This window comes from Heteronotia binoei, chromosome 8, assembly GCF_032191835.1.
Source record: "Heteronotia binoei isolate CCM8104 ecotype False Entrance Well chromosome 8, APGP_CSIRO_Hbin_v1, whole genome shotgun sequence".
Classification (NCBI taxonomy): domain Eukaryota; kingdom Metazoa; phylum Chordata; class Lepidosauria; order Squamata; family Gekkonidae; genus Heteronotia; species Heteronotia binoei.
The window spans coordinates 118,806,655-118,827,684 of NC_083230.1; the positions used below are offsets into that span (position 1 = coordinate 118,806,655).

General features: G+C 48.7%; 1 protein-coding gene across 1 annotated transcript in view; it reads right to left on the minus strand.

Moving 5' to 3' along the window:
- Positions 1-21,030, minus strand: part of ITIH2 (inter-alpha-trypsin inhibitor heavy chain 2) — a 73,254-nt gene that overhangs the window by 46,274 nt on the left and 5,950 nt on the right. The window contains exons 2-6 of the mRNA XM_060245972.1: positions 18,203-18,277; positions 14,459-14,494; positions 11,032-11,204; positions 3,944-4,048; positions 366-528 (exon numbers count right to left, since the gene is read on the minus strand). Of these exons, the coding sequence (XP_060101955.1) occupies positions 366-528; positions 3,944-4,048; positions 11,032-11,204; positions 14,459-14,494; positions 18,203-18,277 (552 nt within the window). The remainder of the gene's footprint in view (positions 1-365; positions 529-3,943; positions 4,049-11,031; positions 11,205-14,458; positions 14,495-18,202; positions 18,278-21,030) is intronic.

Here is a 21,030-nt window from a genome sequence, read left to right on the forward strand (position 1 = left end):
ACATCCCCCTGCTATAGCCAATCCTTCGAGAGCTTACAAGGCTCTTTTTTTTGTAAGCTCTTGGAGGATTGGCTACATCAGAGGGGTGTGGCCTAATCTGCAAAGGAGCTCCTGCTAGAATCCCACCCCTGCCCAGCAGTAAGATCTGCACGAATCCTGCAGTTGCAAAATTTTGATCTAGGGAATGAATGTGGATGCAGTCAGCTCCACCTGATAGCCACAACCTGATAAACGACAAGAGGCTCACAGGATTGGACTTGCCATATAAAGTATGGAAGACAGCTAATCAGGGCTTTTTTGTAGCAGGAACTCCTTGGCATATTAGGTCACGCACTCCTGATGTAGCCGGTCCTCCTGGAGCTTACCTCGAGGTGTTTAGCCAGCCGGCCAGGCTGGAGGGGGATAATATGCTCATAAGATGACAATTTCCTCCGGATCGGCTCTTGGTAATGGATTTCAAACTGGACTTTGGTTCCTCCGGGCACATTGAGTTCAGCTTTGAAGTTCTCCATGTCGAGAGCATTGCTCCTGAGTACAGTCGATAGTATACAAAAGACAATCTCAGTGCACCGAAAATATACAGTCTCTCGGTTGGAAGGGTGGATCCCATAGGATCTTAAAACACATTATGAAATACATTCTTTGGCTGGGAAAGAGAGTATTCACACAACTGTTTTGTCCAGTAGAAAGTCGACACAAATCAAGCGTTTCAATGACGTTTGGTGTTTCAGATCATAATTACAGAGCAGGGGGAGCCAAACTTGCTTAGTGTAAGAGGTACATCGAATAAATGTCAGATGACTGAGAGCCACAAGACATGAGCGAGTATTACACATATGTCTTTATTAAAACTCTTAGTACTTTCTTTGCACAGACAGAAAATACATATGTATGCACTTTACAACTTAATCATATAAAACAACTTTTAAAAAAAGCTGGGACTAACAGTCCGCATAAGATCAGCACAGGGAAAGATTAGGGGATTATTTTTGGCACCCGTGGGAGAAGGGAACACACATATCTTTGGAACTGCCTCTCCCTATATGAGCCCCAGCAGTCTTTACCAACAGCTAACCAACATCTTCTGGTGATCTCCAGCCCCAGAGATGACTGGCTCACCTCAACTAGAGCCAGGGCCTTTTTAGATCTGGCCCCTGCCTGGTGGAATGAGCTCCCCTGGGATCTGCTGCAGTTCCACAGGGCCTACAAAACAGAGCTCTTCTGCCAGGCCTTTAGCTAAGGCAGCGGGTGTCATTTTTTATCTGGCCTCCCACCCTCACCCCACCGTGGAGCTTGGGATTGAATGACCTATGGATCTGAGTGATCGTGTCTGTTGAGGCACCGTTAGTTGGCTTTTCGTGAATTATCTGATATTTTAATCTGAATTATTGTCTTTAGGGTTGCCAAGTCCAATTCAAGAAATATCTGGGGACTTTGGGGGTGGAGCCAGGAGACTTTGGGGGTGGAGCCAGGAGACATTAGGGACGGAGCCAAGATCAAGGCTGTGACAAGCATCATTGAACTCCAAAGTGAGTTCTGGCCATCACGTTTAAAGGGACAGCACACCTTTTCAATGCCTTTCTTCCATAGGAAATAATGAAGGACAGGGGCACCTTCTTTTGGGGCTCATAGAATTGGACCCCCTGGTCCAATCTTTTTGAAACTTGGAGGGTATTTTGAGGAGAGGCACTAGATACTATACTGAAAATGTGGTGCCTCTATCCCAAAAAACAGCCCCCCCAGAGCCCCAGATACCCGCGGATCAATTCTCCATGATTTTCTGTGGGAATAAAACTCCATAGGGAATAATAGAGTTACCAGCAGACATTTCCCTCCCCTCCCCCCGCTTTCTGACGACCCTGAAGCGGGGGGAGGGCCTCCAAACCGGGGAATTCCCTGCCCCCACATGGGGATTGGCAACCCTAATTGTATTTAATGTTATCTAATTGCTTTTAACTCTTGTTGTAACCCGTCCTGAGCCTGTTTCAGCAGGAAGGGTGGGATATAAATTGAATTGCTACTGCTACTACTACTACAGCCCATCCAGTCTACCACCTTGACTAATTTTACACTAGGGCTTATTCCGGGTGAAGAGCCCTTTTACCTCCGCCGCTTCTCTCAGTTTTCTCACAAGCTGCCCCAGACCTGGGAGTCAGCCCGCTGCTTTTCCAGGGCAAGCGGAAACCGCTTGTAAGAGGATCTTGCTTGCTGCAGGAAAGCAGTGCACCAGATCACAGCTCCGGGGCAGCTTATGAGAAAACGAAGAGAAGTGCCAGAAGCAAAAGGGCTCCCCACCCGGAACAAGCCCTAGTGTGAGACCGATCCCTATGTCACACAGTGGCCAAAAACTAGGTATGCATAATACTTTTCCAGCCTTCAAAGCAGTTATTTGATTAGCGTCAAATGCATAAATACATCATAAAATAAAGGTGCTGTTAAAAATAACAAGCACCTCCCTAGAGTTGCCAAGTCCAATTCAAGAAATATCTGGGGACTTTGGGGGTGGAGCCAGGAGACAATGGGGTGGAGCCAGGAACAAGGGTGTGACAAGCATAACTGAACTCCAATGGAGTTCTGGCCATCACATTTAAAGGGACAGCACACCTTTTTAAATGTCTTCCTTCCATAGGAAATAATGAAGGATAAGGGCACCTTCTTTTGGGGCTCACAGAATTGGACCCCCTGGTTCAATCGTTTTGAAACTTGGGGGGGTACTTTGGTGAGAGGCACTAGATACTATACTGAAAATTTGGTGCCTCTACCTCATAAAACAGCTCCCCCAGAGCCCCCGAAACCTCCAGATCATTTTCCCATTATACCCGATGAGAATTGATCTCCACATAGGGAATAATGAAGTGGTCAGTAGTCGTTTCCTTCCCCCCCCCCCTTTCTGGGGACTCTGAAGCGAGGGAGTGGCCTCTCTACTCACGAGTTGCTGCCAACTTCTTCAAAGTAACACAGACACACCATCCCAAGAGGAAGCCTTTCAGTCGAAGACTGAAGCCTTCCGAGGTGGAAAGGCACAAGGTCCTCTGTGGGAGGGGTTCCCCCCCCCCCACCAGCCAGCTGACTGGGGGCAGGAAGCAGCCTGGGAAAGCGGAAGAACTCCCGCTGGGACCTGGGGATTGGTAAGCCTACACCTCCCCCATGAACAAACACCTCAACAGTTCTAAGACAGCCAATACGTTTTCCTCACCAAATGCCTGACAATGAGAAACAAAACTCTTGCACCAGATGAAAATACAAAAATTTACTTCCCTATTTTACATCTTCTCCTTCATCCAAAGGAGCTCAGACACACAGAGGTTCTCCCCACTTCCCGTTTTTCCTCATGACAATCCTGTGCGGTTGGCTAGGCCATGCCAGAGCGACTGGCCCAAAGTCACCCGGCAAGCTTTGTGCTTGGGGTGGCTTCTTGAACCAGAGTTCTAGGAATCTTTTTCTACCCATGACATCCCTGTTGAGGTAACAAGATTAGGGCTTCCAAGCCCCCAGGCCACATGGGGGTTCTCCCGTCCAGGAGGTTCCCAACCCACCAGCCCACATTGGGCTGGTGGGGGGAACCTCCCCCGACGTTGCCAGTGCGATGACGTCATCTGTGAGTGATGTCATCACGCTGGTGACGTTGCATGCCGGCCGCTCTAGGTGTTTCTGGGAAAACTCTATGGTTTCTCCGGACACTCTAGCATTTTGAGAGGGAAAACTCTATGGTACAATAGGCACCATAGAGTTTTTACTTCCCAAAATGCTAGCGCGTCCAGGAAAACCATAGAGTTTCCCTAGAAACACCTACAGCGGCGGGCACGACATCACCAGCGCGATGACGTCACTTGTGGGTGACATCATTGTGCTGCGTGCACAAAAACATTCCCCTGCTGGAGGCTGCAGGGGACTTGGCAACCCTAAACAAGACGCAGGAAAGCTATATAGTCAGGGTTCGTACCTCAGTATCCCAGCCGTTTTGCCCCTGGCCCTGGCTTGGGCGTATTGGCTTCGGGCTTCAGATTTTTCTTTTATCGAGCTCGTGAACGTGATGCCGTTGACGTTCCTGCAAGACAGAAGACCAGCAGCAGAAAGGGTTTTTGAATCAAAGGGTATTTCTTGACTGAAAACAGCTTTCTCTTGCCTCTCTCCCAAAAGAACTAAAAGTACACCGAAAAAGGGGAAAGTGGTCTCTGACAGAAGCCCCAAAGAGGAGGAGAGTTAATAGGGAGAAACAGGGCTTTTTTTGGAACAGGAACACACTTCTGGTTCGCCTAATATACAAATGAGTTCTTCCTCCTGGGGGTTTTCTACAAAAAAAGCCCTGAGGAGAAAATGTCTCTGAATTTTCAGGGGCTAAAAAAAATGACCCATAGTATTGCCACACTTTGGGTGAGATGACAAAAAGATATTCTCCCTGTTACAAAACAATATCAAAATATAATTGCAATACTCTCCATTCACAACACAGTATTACAATGTAAATTTCAGTGACGAATTCCATCCGAAGCACAGAACCTCACTACTGTCCATAAGATGATACCAGGTTCTTTCCAAACAATACAGTCCGACGATGCCAAACCGGTCCGTTCTCGTTTCGGATGCTTATGATCCTTCCTCGAGGACCGTCTTATTGATTTTGAATGCAGTAGTCTGATGGTGCCTAATTTCTTTACTATACACTGTTTTCCAGCCATTCCTTTGGTTTGTGATAGTTCAGCAGCCTTTGTTTTCACTTTCCTTGTTACCTTGCAAAAGATACAGTGCTATTAGCAGTGGTGGTGGTTCTGTTAAACAAAGGCTGGGATTCTCAAGAAGCTGAATTCTGGGCCCAAAATCACCTAAGATCTGCCCAGGCGTTGATTGAACTGTGCTTAATAAGAACATAAGAGAAGCCATGTTGGATTAGGCCAATGGCCCATCCAATCCTACACTCTGTGTCACATAAGAACAGAAGAGAAGCCATGTTGGATCAGGCCAATGGCCCAGCCAGTCCTACACTCTGTGTTACATAAGAACACAAGAGAAGCCATGCTGGATCAGGCCAATGGCCCATCCAGTCCTACACTCTGTGTCACATAAGAACAGAAGAGAAGCCATGTTGGATCAGGCCAATGGCCCATCCAATCCTACACTCTGTGTCACATAAGAACAGAAGAGAAGCCATGTTGGATCAGGCCAATGGCCCAGCCAGTCCTACACTCTGTGTTACATAAGAACACAAGAGAAGCCATGCTGGATCAGGCCAATGGCCCAGCCAGTCCTACACTCTGTGTCACATAAGAACATAAGAGAAACCATGCTGGATCAGGCCAATGGCCCAGCCAGTCCTACACTCTGTGTCACATAAGAACACAAGAGAAGCCATGCTGAATCAGGCCAATGGCCCAGCCAGTACTACACTCTGTGTCACATAAGAGAAGCCATGTTGGATCAGGCCAATGGCCCATCCAATCCCACAATCTGTGTCACATAAGAACATAAGAGAAGCCATGCTGGATCAGGCCAATGGCCCAGCCAGTCCTACACTCTATGTCACATAAGGGAAGCCATGCTGGATCAGGCCAATGGCCCATCCAGTCCCACACTCTGTGTCACATAAGAACGTAAGAGAAGCCATGCTGGATCAGGCCAATGGCCCATCCAGTCCAACACTCTATGTCACACAGTGGCCAATATATGTTACCTCTCAGCAATTTGTATTCAGAGAGATAACCTAATCCAAGGGTAGATTATCTCTCCGAATACAAGTTGCTGAGGTGTAACATTAAGAACAGTTCAATCAACTCCTTGCTATGCTGATCTGATCTAGCAGGGCAGCTCTTATGTGATTTTGGGCCCAGAATTCAGCTTCTTGCAAATCCCAGCCTTTATTTAACAGAACCACCACCACCGCTAATAGCAAGTTTCCACTGTATCTTTTGCAAGGTAACAAGGAAAGTGAAAACAAAGGCTGCTGAACTATCAAAAACCAAAGAAATGGCCGGAAAACAGCGTATATTAAAGAAATTAGGCACCATCAGGCTACTGCATTCAAAATCAATAAGACGGTCCCCGAGGAAGGATCATAAGGATCCGAAACGAGAACGGACCGGTTTGGCATCGTCGGACTGTATTGTTGGAAAGAACCTGATATCTTATGGAGAGTAGTGAAATTGTGTGCTTCGGATGGTATTTTGAATTTGTCACTGAAATTTACATTGTAACGCTATGTTGTGAATGGAAAGTATTGCAATTATATTTTGATATTGTTTCGTAACGCGGAGAGTATCTCTTTTGTCATTTCCTGATCGTTAACCTCCGTGGTCCCGGCGTTGTTTGACACTTCGGATGAGGCCTGGAGATCTCCAACTTTTACAACTGATCTCCAGACCATAGAGAACGGCTCCCCTGGAGAAAACGGCTGCTTTGGAGGGTGGACTCTGTGACATTCTAATCTGCTGAGGCCCCTCCCCTTCCCCAAGCCCTGCCCACCTGAAGCTCCGCCCCCATATCTCTAGGTGTTTTCCAACCTGATGCTGGCAGCCATGTTGGATCAGGCCAGTGGCCCATCCATTCCAACACTCTGTGTCACTTAAGAACATAAGAGAAGTCATGTTGGATCAGGCCAATGGCCCATCCAGTCCAGCACTATGTGTCACATAAGACCATAAGAGAAGTCATGTTGGATCAGGCCAGTGGCCCATCCATTCCAACACCCTGTGTCACATAAGAACATAAGAGAAGTCATGTTGGATCAGGCCAATGGCCCATCCAGTCCAACACTCTGTGTCACATAAGAACATAAGAGAAGCCATGTTGGATGAGGCCAGTAGCCCATCCAGTCCGACACTCTGTGTCCCATAAGAACATAAGAGAAATCATGTTAGATCAGGCCAAAGGCCCATCCAGTCCAACACTCTGTGTCACATAAGTACATAAGAGAAGCCATGTTGGATCAGGCCAATGGCCCATCCAGTCCAACACTCTGTGTCACACAGTGGCAAAAATATATATACACACACACACACTGTGGCTAATAGCCACTTATGGACTTCTGCTCCATATTTTTATCTAAACTCCTCTTGAAGGTGGCTATGCTTGTAGCTGCCACCACCTCCTGTGGCAGTGAATTAAGTGCTTAAGTACTTAAAACAGAAAGAAAGGTAATATTCACAATTATAGAATCTTCACTTATACATCTAACACAGAATAAACCAAGACTATGCACTAACAATTATTGAAGTTAAACTTCTATTTTTCTCATAATCTAATCACCCTTATAATTACATGTCAAATTAGAAACCATATTATCTGCTTTATCTTCCCATTAAGAGTTCAGGTACTATTATCAAATACCACTAAGTGTCTCTTAACTTTCCATTGTTTTTCAACATATTCTTGAAATTTCTTCCAATCATCCTTAAATTCTTCTGAACTACAGTCTTTTAAGATTCTAGTAAGTTTATCCATTTCACTCCAGTGTAACACGTTTAAGATCCAGTCCCATTTCTCTGGTATTTTATCTTGCTTCCACATTTGCGCATATAATGTCCTTGCAGCTGAAAGCAAGTACCACAACAATGTCCTATCTTGTTTCGGAAAACTTTCTATTTGTAATCCTACCAGAAAGGTATCTGGTGCTCTTTTAATATCATAGCTCAAAATTTTCAAGGTCTCTTGTTGAATCATTTGCCAAAACTGTTTCACTTTATCACAAGTCCACCACATATGGTAGAAATAATAATAATAATAATAATAACTTTATTTTTATATCCCGCCCTCCCCCGCCGAAGCGGGCTCAGGGCGGCTAACAGACATGGAAATCCCATGATTCATATAAAACAATGTAAACAATTTTAATATATCAGTTGTATAATAAATTAATTTAAAATAGATAAAATATATAAAATGGGTGCTAAAATACTGTGATCATAATATCCATAAGATGGCTAGATGTGCATACGTCAGATTAATCGGGTTCCATCTCGAAGGCAAGCTGGAAAAGAAATGTTTTGCAAGCCCTGCGGAATTGGTTCAGGTCCCGCAGGGCTCGCACCATCTCTGGAAGGTGGTTCCACCAACAAGGGGCCATCACCGAGAAGGCCTGCTCCCTAGTAGCCTTCAACCTAGCATCTCTTGGCCCAGGGATTGTTAGTAAGTTCTGAGAGCTAGATCTCAGTGCTCTCTGGGGCACATATGGGGAGAGGCGGTCCCTTAGGTAGGCAGGTCCTCGGCCATATAGGGCTTTAAAGGTAATAACCAGCACTTTATAGCGAACACGGTACACAACCGGCAGCCAATGCAGATCCCGCAGCCCAGGCCGCGCAGGTTCCCACCGTGGTAGTCCCTCCAACAGCCTGGCCGCCGCGTTCTGGACTACCTGAAGCCTCCGTGTTCGGTATAAGGGCAGCCCCATGTAGAGGGCATTGCAGTAGTCTAGTCTCGAAGTGACCGTTGCGTGGATCACAGTTGCTAGGTCGCTGCGCTCCAAGAAGGGAGCCAGCTGCCTCGCCCTCTTGAGATGGAAGAAGGCGGATCTAGCAGTGGCGGCTATCTGGGCCTCCATTGATAGAGAGGATTCCAGTAGCACTCCCAGGCTCTTGACTTTGCGCACTGGTATCAGTGGCGCACCGTCAAAAGCCGGTAGGGTAATCTCCCCTCCCGGTCCGCCGCGGCCCACGCAAAGGACCTCAGTCTTCGCCGGGTTCAACTTCAGCCCGCTCAGCCTGAGCCAGTCAGCCACGGCTTGCAATGCCCGGTCCAAATTTATAGGGACCTCACCAGCCCGGCCGTCCATCAATAGATAGAGCTGGGTGTCATCTGCATATTGATGACAACCCAGCCCATACCTCCGTGCAATCTGGGCAAGGGGGCGCATAAAGAAGTTAAACAACATCGGGGAGAGAACTGCTCCCTGGGGCACACCACAATGAAGTGGGTGCCTCTGAGACAGCTCCCCCCCAATTGGCACCCTTTGTCCCCGACCGTCAAGAAAGGAGGAGAGCCACTGTAAGGCTAGCCCCCGAATTCCTGCGTCGGCGAGGCGGCGGGTCAGCAGCCGATGGTCAACCATATCGAACGCAGCCGATAGGTCTAGCAACAGCAGTACCCGCCGAGCCGCCTCGATCCAGTTGTCGTCGGAGGTCATCCATGAGGGCGACCAGGACTGTTTCCGTCCCATGGCCCGGGCGGAAGCCAGACTGGCATGGGTCTAAGATGGAAGCGTCCTCCAGAAATTCCTGTAACTGCACCGCTACAGCCCTCTCGATAATTTTGGCCAAAAAGGGCAAATTTGAGACCGGCCGGTAGTGTGCCAATTCGGCCGGGTCTGATGACGGTTTTTTCAAGAGAGGGCGGACCAATGCCTCTTTCAGGGGTGAACCTTCATGTTGCAACTCACAAGGAGCCTTGACAGTCATCTGCAATATCGCACCATGGTCACGACAATCTGGGGCTGCCATTCTCCAGGATGGGTCTGGAGACCTCCAGGAATTACAACTGATATCCATATGAAAGAGACCAGTTCCTCTGGAGAAAATAGGAGCTTTGGAAAGTGGACTTTATGGGGTCACCTCTATTGAGCTCCCACTGCCAAACTCCATCTTCCCCAGATAGGAAGAAGGAGGAGGAGGAGGTATTGGATTTCTACCCCGCCCTTCCCTACCCGAAGGAGTCCCAGAGTGCCTTACAATCTCCTTTCCCTTCCCCTCCCCACAATAGACACCCTGTGAAGTAAGTGGGGCTGAGAGAGCTCTGACAGAAACTGCTCTTGAGAGGAACAGCTCTGTAAGAATTTGTGACTGACTCAAGGTCACATCAGCAGGTGCATGTGGATAAAGGGGGAGCCAAACCCATTTCTCCCAGATAAAAGTCCACTCATTTAACCACTACACAAAAGTGGCTCTGTCTGGTAGGGATGTTAGCCTTCAAATGGGATCTGGGGATCCTCTGAAATTACATTTCATCTCCAAACTACAGAGATCAGCTCCCTTGGAGAAAAAAGGATGCTTTTGAGGGTGGACTGACTATACCCCACTGAGGTCCCTGTCCTCCCCAAGCTCCACCCACATGTCTCCAGGAATTTTCCAACTAGGACTGGTAACCCTGTCTCTACTTTCCACCTCACAAATCTCTTAACATAAGAGGAGCCATGTTGGATCAGGCCAATGGCCCATCCAGCCCAACACTCTGTGTCACAGAAGAACATAAGAGAAGCCATGTTGGATCAGGCCAATGGCCCCTCCAGTCCAACACTCTGTGTCACATAAGAACATAAGAGAAGCCATGTTGGATCAGGCCAATGGCCCCTCCAGTAAAACACTCTGTGTCACGTAAGAACATAAGAGAAGCCATGTTGAATCAGGCCAATGCCCCATCCAGTCCAACACTCTGTGTCACATAAGAACATAAGAGAAGCTATGTTGTATCAGGCCAATGGCCCATCCAGTCCAACACTCTGTGTCACATAAGAACATAAGAGAAGCCATGTTGAATCAGGCCAATGGCCCATCCAGTCCACCACTCTGTCACATGGTGGTAAAAAAAACCCAGGTGCCATCAGAAGGTCCATCAGTGGGGCCAGGACACTAGAAGTCTTCACATTGCTACCCCTCCTAAGCACCAAGACTACAGAGCATCACTTGCCCCAGACAGAGAGTTCCATCTATACCCTGTGGCTAATAGCCACTGATAGACCTCTGCTCCAGATGTTTATCCAATCCCCTCTTGAAAGCTGTCTATGCCTGTAGCTGCCAACACCTCCTGTGACAGTGAATTCCATGTGTTAATCACCCTTTGGCTTTGGGTGAAGAAGTACTTCCTTTTATCCGTTCTAACCCAACCGCTCAGCAATTTTATTGAATGTCCACGAGTTCTTGTATTGTGAGAAAGGGAGAAAAGGACTTCTATCTCTATCCCTCGATCCCTTTTAAACCCTCTATCCCTCGATCCCTTTTAAACCTCGATCATGTCACCCCTCAGTCGACGTTTCTCCAGGAATAATCCTGGCAGCCCTACCCCACATCTGTGCATATGGGAAATGGTCAAAGCAGCTCTGCTCTTACTTACATGGTGAAGTTGTGGATGAAGGCCCCTTTTGGGATCTGGACATCGAAGACCAGGTTCTGGGCATGCTTGGCATTATTCACCACTTTGCTCTGGACCATCGTGTTGGCCAGCCGAGACGTAATGACTGACTGGACCTTGTAGCTATAGAGGATGATGTTGTCATCGCCCTGCACCTGTGGATACCAAAACACTGAGGTGGACTCAGACAAGTCAGGTGGAATTCCAAATCCCAGGTAGAATTTTCCCTGAGCAATGCGTTATTATTGTCAGCTGACCTAACTGGTCCTAAGAACATCAGAGAAGCCATGTTGGATCAGACCAATGGCCCATCCAGTCCAACACTCTGTGTCACAGAAGAACATCAGAGAAGCCATGTTGGATCAGACCAATGGCCCATCCAGCCCAACACTGTGTCACATAAGATCATAAGAGAAGTCATGTTGGATCAGGCCAATGGCCCATCCAGTCTGACATTCTGTGTCACACAGTGGCCAAAAAACCCCAAGTACCATCAGGAGGTCCACCAGCAGGGCCATAAGAACATAAGAGAAGCCATGTTGGATCAGACCAATGGCCCATCCAGTCCAACACTCTGTGTCACAGAAGAACATAAGAGAAGCCATGTTGGATCAGACCAATGGCCCATCCAGTCCAACACTGTGTCACATAAGATCATAAGAGAAGTCATGTTGGATCAGGCCAATGGCCCATCCAGTCCAACACTCTGTGTCACACAGTGGCCAAAAAAACCCAGGTGCAATCAGAAGGTCTACCAATGGGGCCAGGACACTAGAAGCTTTCCCACTCAGGGCCGGCGCATGGGAGTCGGCAAACTAGGTGATTGCCTAGGGTGTCAGCTCCCAGCAGGGGCAAAGGGCAGGCGCCCACTCTCCGCACACACTGTCCCTGAGCATCTGGCTCAGTTTTTCTCAGCTCTGAGGGATTGGAGGAGCCTTTCCCTTCTCCAGCATCCTACAAGGGTGTTGGGGAAGTGAAGGGACAAGTGATCTGGCCCCGCTTGGCTTTCCTGTGCCACAGGAAGGTTGAGCAGGGGAGCGTTTGTGCAAACAGGGCCACCTGGCTTTGCTCGACTTTCCCGCACCGTGGAAAAGTCGAGCGGGGCAGTGTTTGCACAGAGGGCTCCGTGCAAACGGGGCCCGATTTGGGCCAGCGCTGAGAGTCCTCCCCTACTGGAGGGCAGGGGGCATGGCCTTGCCTTGGGCTGCAAAATCCCCAGCACCAGCCCTGTTCCCACCGTTCTCCCCCTGGGAGTTTGCATGCTTGGTTTAGACTCTTGCTGTCTCCCTTATTTGAAGAAAACGTGCTCTGAACTTGTGACGCTGCATTTGTCCCCCAGGCTTAGAGCCTCCTCTTCCCATCACTGGGGCAGTTTGCATTCCAGCAGTCTCTAGCCAACATTGCACAAGAGAGCGCAACTCTTTGAAACCCCGAGCTGGTTAATATCTGGGAACTCTCGAGAAAACAAAAACGTTAAGCAAACGGTGGGATTGATTTCCAGGTAATGATTAACAGGGAGAATCACATAAGAAGAGCCCTGCTGTATTGGACTGATGGCCCTGCTAGTCCAGCAACCAAAGAACATAGAATCCTAGAGTTGGAAGGTTCCTCCAGGGTCATCTAGTCCAACCCCCTGCACAGTGCAGGAACTTCACAAATGCCTCCCCCTCCTCACAAACACATCCCCAATGACCCCTGCTCCATGCCCATAAGAGCCCTGTTGGATCACACCACTGATCCATCTAGTCCAGCATTCTAAGAATATCAGAAGAGCCCTGCTGGATCAGGCCAGTGGTCCATCTAGTCCAGCATCCTGAGAACATCAGAAGAGCCCTGCTGGATCAGACCAGTGGTCCATCTAGTCCAGCATTCTGAGAACATCAGAAGAGCCCTGCTGGATCAGACCAGGGGTCCATCTAGTCCAGCATCCCAAGAACATCAGAAAAGCCCTGCTGGATCAGACCAGTGGTCCGTCTAGTCCAGCATCCCAAGAACATCAGAAGAGCCCTTCTGGATCAGACCAGTAGTCCATCTAGTTCAGCATCCTGAGAACATAAGAAGAGCCCTGCTGGATCAGACCAGGGGTCCATCTAGTCCAGCATCCTAAGTACATCAGAAGAGTCCTGCTGGATCAGACCAATGGTCCATCTAGTCCAGCATCCTAAGTACATCAAAAGAGCCCTGCTGGATCAGACCAATAGTCCATCTAATCCAGCACCCTAAGAACATAAGAAGAACCCTGCTGGATCAGACCAGTGGTCCATCTAGTCCAGCATCCTTAGAACATCAGAAGAGCCCTGCTGGATCAGACCAGGGGTCCATCTAGTCCAGCATCCTAAGTACATCAAAAGAGCCCTGCTAGATCAGACCAGTGGTCCATCTAGTCCAGCATCCTAAGAACATCAGAAGAGTCCTCTCTCCTCTTCCCCCTTTGTTGTTTCTTTTCTACACAGAAATGTTTCCAAACTGAAAAGTCACCTTGTAATAGAACAGACCGACAAGGTTTTGGGGTACAAGCTTTCAGAGTGCTTTGATTCTCAGTATATCCCAAAAATACTGTTGGTCTCTGAGGTGCTGTTGGGTTCGGATCTTGCTGCTCTACCGCAGACCAGCGTGGATACCCTCTGAAACCATCTCCATCGCAGAAGAGAAGGTTCTGTGTGCTGGGGATGCCACCTCCAGGTGGGTAAATTCCTGGAGGGTTGGGGGTGGAGCTTGTGAAGGGTGGGGTTTGTGAGGGGAGGAACCTCAGCAGGGTACAATACCACAGAATCTACCCTCCATAGCAGGGATTTTCTCTAGGGGAACTGATCTCTGTAATCTGGAGACGAGGTGTAACTCCAGGAAATCCCCAGGTCCCACCTGTAGATTGGCATTCCTGCTACCTGTCTGTTTAGACAGTACTGTGATATCTTGTGTGGCCATCACTACATCACTTCATGGAATTGTTTTCTGTGGCCCCAGAAGGTAGGACCAGAACCAATGCGTTGAAATTAAATCAAGAGAGTTTCCGGCTCAACATTAGGAAGAATTTCCTGACCGTTAGAGTGATTCCTCAGTGGAACAGGCTTCCTCCTTGGGAGGTGGTGGGCTCTCCTTCCTTGGAGGTTTTTTAACAGAGACTAGATGGCCATCTGACAGCAATGAAGATCCTGTGAATTTAGGGGGAGGTGTTTGTGAGTTTCCTGCATTGTGCAGGGGGTTCCTCGGGAGGTGGTGGGCTCTCCTTCCTTGGAGGTTTTTAAGCAGAGGCTAGATGGCCATCTGACAACAATGAAGATCCTGTGAATTTAGGGGGAGGTGTTTGTGAGTTTCCTGCATTGTGCAGGGGGTTGGACTAGCTGACCCTGGAGATCCCTTCCTACGCTATGATTCTGTCTTGAAGGCCAGGAGGATATTGGAAACTCACCATTTCTCCCGAATCATCAGCATTGGCTATACTTCTCTAGAGAAAGAAAGACACCAGAAATAAGAAGTTGAACAGATGGGATGGTAGGAGATCCACAGAAGTTTTTAAGCAGAGATTTTATGATGCATATTTTCTTTTTTAAAAAATTGATAAACATTTTATTTAACAAATAAAGTTTACAATCCTATAATGGTCAGGAGCAACACCGAGGAGCAATACATAAAGCGCTAACCGATTACAGGTGTAACTAGTTTTTCATATATATTTTCATTAAACATACAAGAGCCATCGTCTTTATTCACAAGCATCGCTGGTTTAGCAAACAATCTCTAAACTATTTTAACTGAACGGCTTTCATTTGTTGAGCAGCCTCGTGGCCCTTGTGAGGGCAGAAAGGGGTATACATTTTGCAAAAATAAAATGTTCCTCAGAGAGCACTTCGATCAAGCTCTCAAAAATCTTTTGGTTGTCCCTGGGCTAAAACAGGCTAGGCTAAATTCCACTTGAGCAAGAGCCTTCTCGGTAGCAGCCCCAATAATCTGGAACGCCCTCCTGGAAGCCATCAGGGCCCTGCGGGACTTATCGCAGTTCCGCAGGGCCTGCAAGACTGAATTTATTTCTATTAGTTTGGTGTAGTGGTTAAGTGTGCAGACTCTTATCTGGGAGAACAGGGTTTGATTCCCCACTCCTCCACCTGCAGCTGCTGGAATGGCCTTGGGTCAGCCAGAGCTCTCTTATCTGGCAGAACGGGGTTTGATTCCCCACTCCTCCACTTGCACCTGCTAGCATGGCCTTGGGTCAGCCAGAGCTCTCTTATCTGGGAGAACGGGGTTTGATTCCCCACTCCTCCACTTGCAGCTGCTGGAATGGCCTTGGGTCAGTCACAGCTCTCAGTTGTTGTCCTTGAAAGGGCAGCTTCTGGGAGAGCTCTCTCAGCCCCACGCACCTCACAGGGTGTCTTTTGTGTGGGGGGGGGAGCTAAAGGAAATTGTGAGCCGCTCTGAGACTCTGAGATTCAGAGTATATTGTGGGATATAAATCCAGATTTGTTAGAGGCAGCTGTGGATATCCAGCTTGTTTGGGGCCATGCTCTTTTTTGGAGTAAGAGGAAAGGGCAGTGTCACCAAACAGAGACTCAAGAAGTCTGGGGAGTTTGCTGACCTCCTTTGACGGGGGCCTGAAAGTCCATTCCTTCACAATCTGAATTGTGTAGACATCATAACTGGCAAACTCCAAGACATCTCCCTGTGGACCTCTATGTGGGCCAAGAAAAAGAAGAAGAAGACCGTAGATTTATACCCTGCCCTTCTCTCTGAATCAGAGTCTCAGAGCGGCTTACAATCTCCTATGTCTTCTCCCTCCACAACAGACACCCTGCGAGGTGGGTGGGGCTGAGAGGGCTCTGACAGAAGCTGCCCTTTCAAGGACAACTCCTATGATAGCTATGGCTGATCCAAGGCCATGGAGGAGTGGGGGAATCAAACCTGGTTCTCCCAGGTAAGAGTCCGCACACTTAGCCACTACACCAAACTGGCTCAGAGTTGAGAAGCTGCTCCAAAGATCATGTGATGTCAGTTGACGCCAGCAGTCCAACCATTTCCTGTCTCAGCCCCTTTAATATTAAAGGTTAGCCCTGGCCGCAGCAGCGAGGCGGTCTTGTGCCAAGGCAAACATCAAAGGACATCCCTGCTTTGTCCCGCCAATGAACCAATCGCATCCCTCGATTCTGAGCCAGACGTCAACCTGTACAAAGCACGTGCGGCTCATTTCTAGGGCTGAGCGCCCAGAGGAAATGCCTCCCACACTTTAAACGAATGTCGTCACTCAAATCTACTAGAAGGAACTCACCCGATTTGATTCCTGGTTGAAACTTCTCAGTAGGGTTGCCAGGTCCAATTCAAGAGATATCTGGGGACTTTGGAGGTGGAGCCAGGAGATATTGGGGGTGGACCCAGGAGAAGGGTTGTGACAGGCATAATTGAACTCCAAAGGGAGTTCTGGCCATCACATTTCAAGGGACCGCACACCTTCTAAATGCCTTCCCTCCACTTTCTTTGAGGGCTCATAGAATTGAACCGCCTGTTCCAATCTTCTTGAAACTTGGGGGCTGTTTTGAGGAGAGGCACCGGATGCTATGCTGCAAATGTGGTGCCTCTATCTCAAATACCTGTGGATCAGTTCTCCATTATCCCCTATGGGAATCGGTCTCCATAGGGAATAATGAAGTGCCCAGCAGACAATTCCCTCCCTCCTCGCTTTCTGATTACCCTGAAGCAGGAGGGAGGGCCTCCAAACTGGCGGATCCCCTGCCCCCACCTGGGGATTGGCAACCCTACTTCTCAGCAATTTTTAAAGTCCAATAGCAGCCATGCAGGGGTCCTGATTCAGATCAGAACCTTACAGGGGATGGCAATGAGAGACGATCTAACCCTGATAGGTTTGTCAATCGCACTGTTCTCTTATTAGACTTTGAATGAGAAAAGGTGGGTCTTCTCTCTGACATCTTTTCCCGCCAACTCTTCTTTACGCATTAAAGATGACACAGAAGGTGTCTGACTCCTCAGCTAACATCCTGTGTAATGGTTGAATGAGAGCTGTGGGTTCTATTCAGATCATGAATACGGAGTCCAAACAGAAGGGTTCAGCCTCCCCCTTCCTTGACTCATTTTCAAGCCCGGCCCTGCCACTAGGCAAACTAGGCACTGGGAGTGATGAACTGGGTGCCCCCCATGTGGCTTGGTGACGTTATCGGGGTGGGGGGGGTACCAGAACCTAGCCTTGCCTAGGCTTCCAGACAGTCTAGGGCTGGCCCGGCTCATTTTCCAAACCTGAAATGGTCCCAAGGAGACCTAACCTGGTTCATTGGAGAAACTCACAAGTCGCTCTGTTTCCCTCTTATATCTTTCTTCCTTGCTTGCTCTCCCTTCCTTCCTTCCTTCCTTCCTTCCTTCCTTCCTTCCTTCCTTCCTTCCTTCCTTCCTTCCTTCCTTCCTTCCTTCCTTCCTTCCTTCCCTCCTTCCTTCCTTCCTTCCCTCCTTCCTTCCTTCCTTCCTTCCTTCCCTCCTTCCCTCCTTCCTTCCCTCCTTCCTTCCTTCCCTCCTTCCCTCCTTCCTTCCTTCCCTCCTTCCTTCCTTCCTTCCCTCCTTCCTTCCTTCCCTCCCTCCTTCCCCTCCTTCCTTCCTCCCTCCCTCCCTTCCCTTCCCTCCCTCCCACCTCCTTCCTTCCTTCCCTCCATCCTCCCTCCCTTCCCTCCCTCCCATCTCCTTCCTTCCTTCCCTCCCTCCCTCCTCCCTCCCTTCCTTCCTACCTTCTTTCCTTCCTTCCTTCCTTCCTTCCCTCCCTCCCTTCTTCCTCCCTTCCTTCCTTCCTTCCTCCCTCCCTCTCTCTCTCTGTCTTTCTCCCTCCCTTCCTCCCTCCCTTCCTTCCTTCCTCCCTTCCCTCCCTCCCTTCCTCCCACCTCCTTCCTTCCTTCCCTCCATCCTCCCTCCCACCTCCTTCCTTCCTTCCCTCCATCCTCCCTTCCCTCCCTCCCGTCTCCTTCCTTCCCTCCCTCCATCCTCCCTCCCTTCCTTCCTACCTTCTTTCCTTCCCTCCCTCCCTCCCTTCTTCCTTCCTTCCTTCCTTCCTTCCTTCCTTCCTTCCTTCCTTCCTCCCTCCCTTCCCTCCCTCCCGTCTCCTTCCTTCCTTCCCTTCCTCCCTTCTTCCTTCCTGCCTTCCTTCCCTCGTACAAGCAAGCAGCTGTACCTGGTGTCTGCCATATCTCCGTGTGGATCGTGAAACGAATCCATCCATCTCAAAGTCCAGCAATTCATCCACATCCTATAAGGAAACACCACAACAGAGAGGTCAGTGCTCCAAAAAACCAAAAATGACACGATAACAACGAAGTGCTGTCCAGAACACAACCAGCTAACGGTGACCCCTCGTGGGGTCGGCAAGTCAAGAGACGTTCAGAGGTGGTTTGCCATGGCCTGCCTCTGCATAGCAATCCTGGGCTGCCTCTGTAATCTCCCATCCAGGGCTTCTTTTGTAGCAGGACCTCCTTTGCCTATCAGGTCACACCCCCCTGACGTAGCCAATCCCCCTGGAGCTCTCAGTAGGCCCTGTACGAAGAGCCCTGTAAGGAATTCTAGCAGGACCTCCTTTGCCTATTAGGCCACACCCCCTGATGTAGCCAATCCTCCTGGAGCTTACAGCAGGCCCTGTAAGAATAATATACAAATGAGTCCCTCTTTGGCTTTTTCTACACAAAAAGCCCTGTGCTAAACAATAATAATAATTAGGGTTGGTAGAATCTTTCGGGATCAAGTGCCGTGTTCTACTGGAGAAAGTTTTTCTTCCAGATGTTTCGTTCTCAGCTGCGGAAAACATCCTCAGTGGCGTTGCAGCCGGAGCAGGCGCTCAGACCTTCTTGGCTGCTGTGCACAGCAGCCAAGAAGGTCTGAGCGCCTGCTCCGGCTGCAACGCCACTGAGGATGTTCTCCGCAGCTGAGAACGAAACGTCTGGAAGGAAAACTTTCTCCAGTAGAACACGGGCACTTGATCCCGAAAGATTCTACAAACCCTAATGATGTTACCAGCCGTGAAAACCTGAAATCTTTGATAATAATAATAATAAGTTTTATTTATATCCCGCCCTCCCCGCCGGAGCAGGCTCAGGGCGGCTAATAGGACATGGTATATACCATGATCAGTTATACAATTCATAAAAGATACAGTTAAAATACAATTTAAAGTTACATAAAAATTATAAAACCATAGTAAATTAAAGGTTCTATATTCAGTGGGATGTCTATCCAGATGGCTAGATGTCCCATTCAGAGTTCCCTATAAGCTTGTTGGAAGAGGGTAGTTTTGCAAGCCCTGCGGAATTGGTTAAGGTCCCGCAGGGCTCGCACTTCCTCCGGTAGCTGATTCCACCAGTGGGGTGTGATTCCAATGGTGGCATCGGGGTGTGGCCTAATACGCAAATGAGTTCCTGCCAGGCTTTTTCTACAAAAAAAAGCCTTGGTTCTACTGCAGACCGTCATGGCTACTCGTAGAAACTATCTTATCAAAATTTGTTAAATTAAATTCCGCTCAACATCAGGAAGAACTTCCTGACCGTTAGAGCGGTTCCTCGGTGGAACAGGCTTCCTCAGGAGGCGGTGGGCTCTCCTCCTTTGGAGGTTTTTAACCAGAGGCTAGAGGGCCATCTGACAGCAATACAGATCCTGTGAACTTAGGCAGATCGTGAGAGGAGGGGGCAAGAAAGGGGTGGGGGGGGTAGGTATTAGTGAGTTTCCTGCATTGTGCCAGGGGGTTGAACTAGATGGCTCCAGAGGTCCCTTCCAACTCTATGATTCTGTGATCCTATGTGCAGGAAGGAGAAAGTGGATAGAGAGAGCTTTTTCTCCCTCCCCCCAACAGTAAGCTTCTTTCCTGTTGCTCAAAAGCTACTGAACAAAACCTAATCGAAACACATAAAAATAGAGCAAAAACAATAAGCTGGACCCCCCCCCCCAATGAAATTGGTGGCTAATAAATTCAAGGCGGGCAAAATACAGTCTGTCTTCATGCGACGTGTGATTGGCTCGTGGGCAAGGGTCATTTTGTAGAAAAATAGGTGGTGAAGCTCATCCAGGGATTGTTAGAGTCACAGAATCATAGAGTTGGAAGGGACCTCCAGGGTCATCTAGTCCAACCCCCTGCACAATGCAGGAAACCCACAAATACCTACCCCAAATTCACAGGATCTTCATCGCTGTCAGATGGCCATCTAACCTCTGTTTAAAAATCTCCAAGGAAGGAGAGCCCACCACCTCCCGAGGAAGCCTGTTCCACTGAGGAATTGCTCTAACGGTCAGGAAGTTCTTCCTAATGTTGAGCCGGAAACGCTTTTGATTTAATTTCAACCCATTGGTTCTGGTCCTACCTTCTGGGGCCACAGAAAACAATTCCTCACCATCCTCTATATGACAGCCCTTCAAGTACTTGAAGATGGTGATCCTATCACCTCTCAGCCGCCTCCTCTCCAGGCTAAACATCCCCAGCTCCTTCAACCTTTCCTCAGGGGACTTGGTCTCCAGACCCCTCACCATCTTCATCACCCTCCTCTGGACCTGTTCCAGCTTGTCTATATCCTTCTTAAAATGTGGTGCCGAAAACTGAACACAATACTCCAGATGAGGTCTTACCAGAGCAGAGTAAAGCGATACCATCACATCACGTGATCTGGACACTAGACTTCTGTTGATACAGCCCAAAATTGCATTTGCCTTTTTAGCCACCGCATCACACTGTTGACTCATGTTCAGCATATGATCCACTAAGACCCCGAGATCCTTTTCGTACATACTACTGCTAAGAGAAGTCGCTTTGTTATGCAGCTGCACCTACTATTCAATGGACAAGGAGATGGAACTCTCCGGAGGAGGAACTCTCAGAAAGGTTCAGGAGCTACGCTCCTGTGAGCTCCCACTGAATCCGAGGCCTGCTCGTGGGATTCCCTGCCACAGGATGGGGTGATGGGCACTAGTTTAGCAAGGAGGAGGAGGAGTTTTTATGCCCTGCCCTTCATTTGGAGTCAGAGC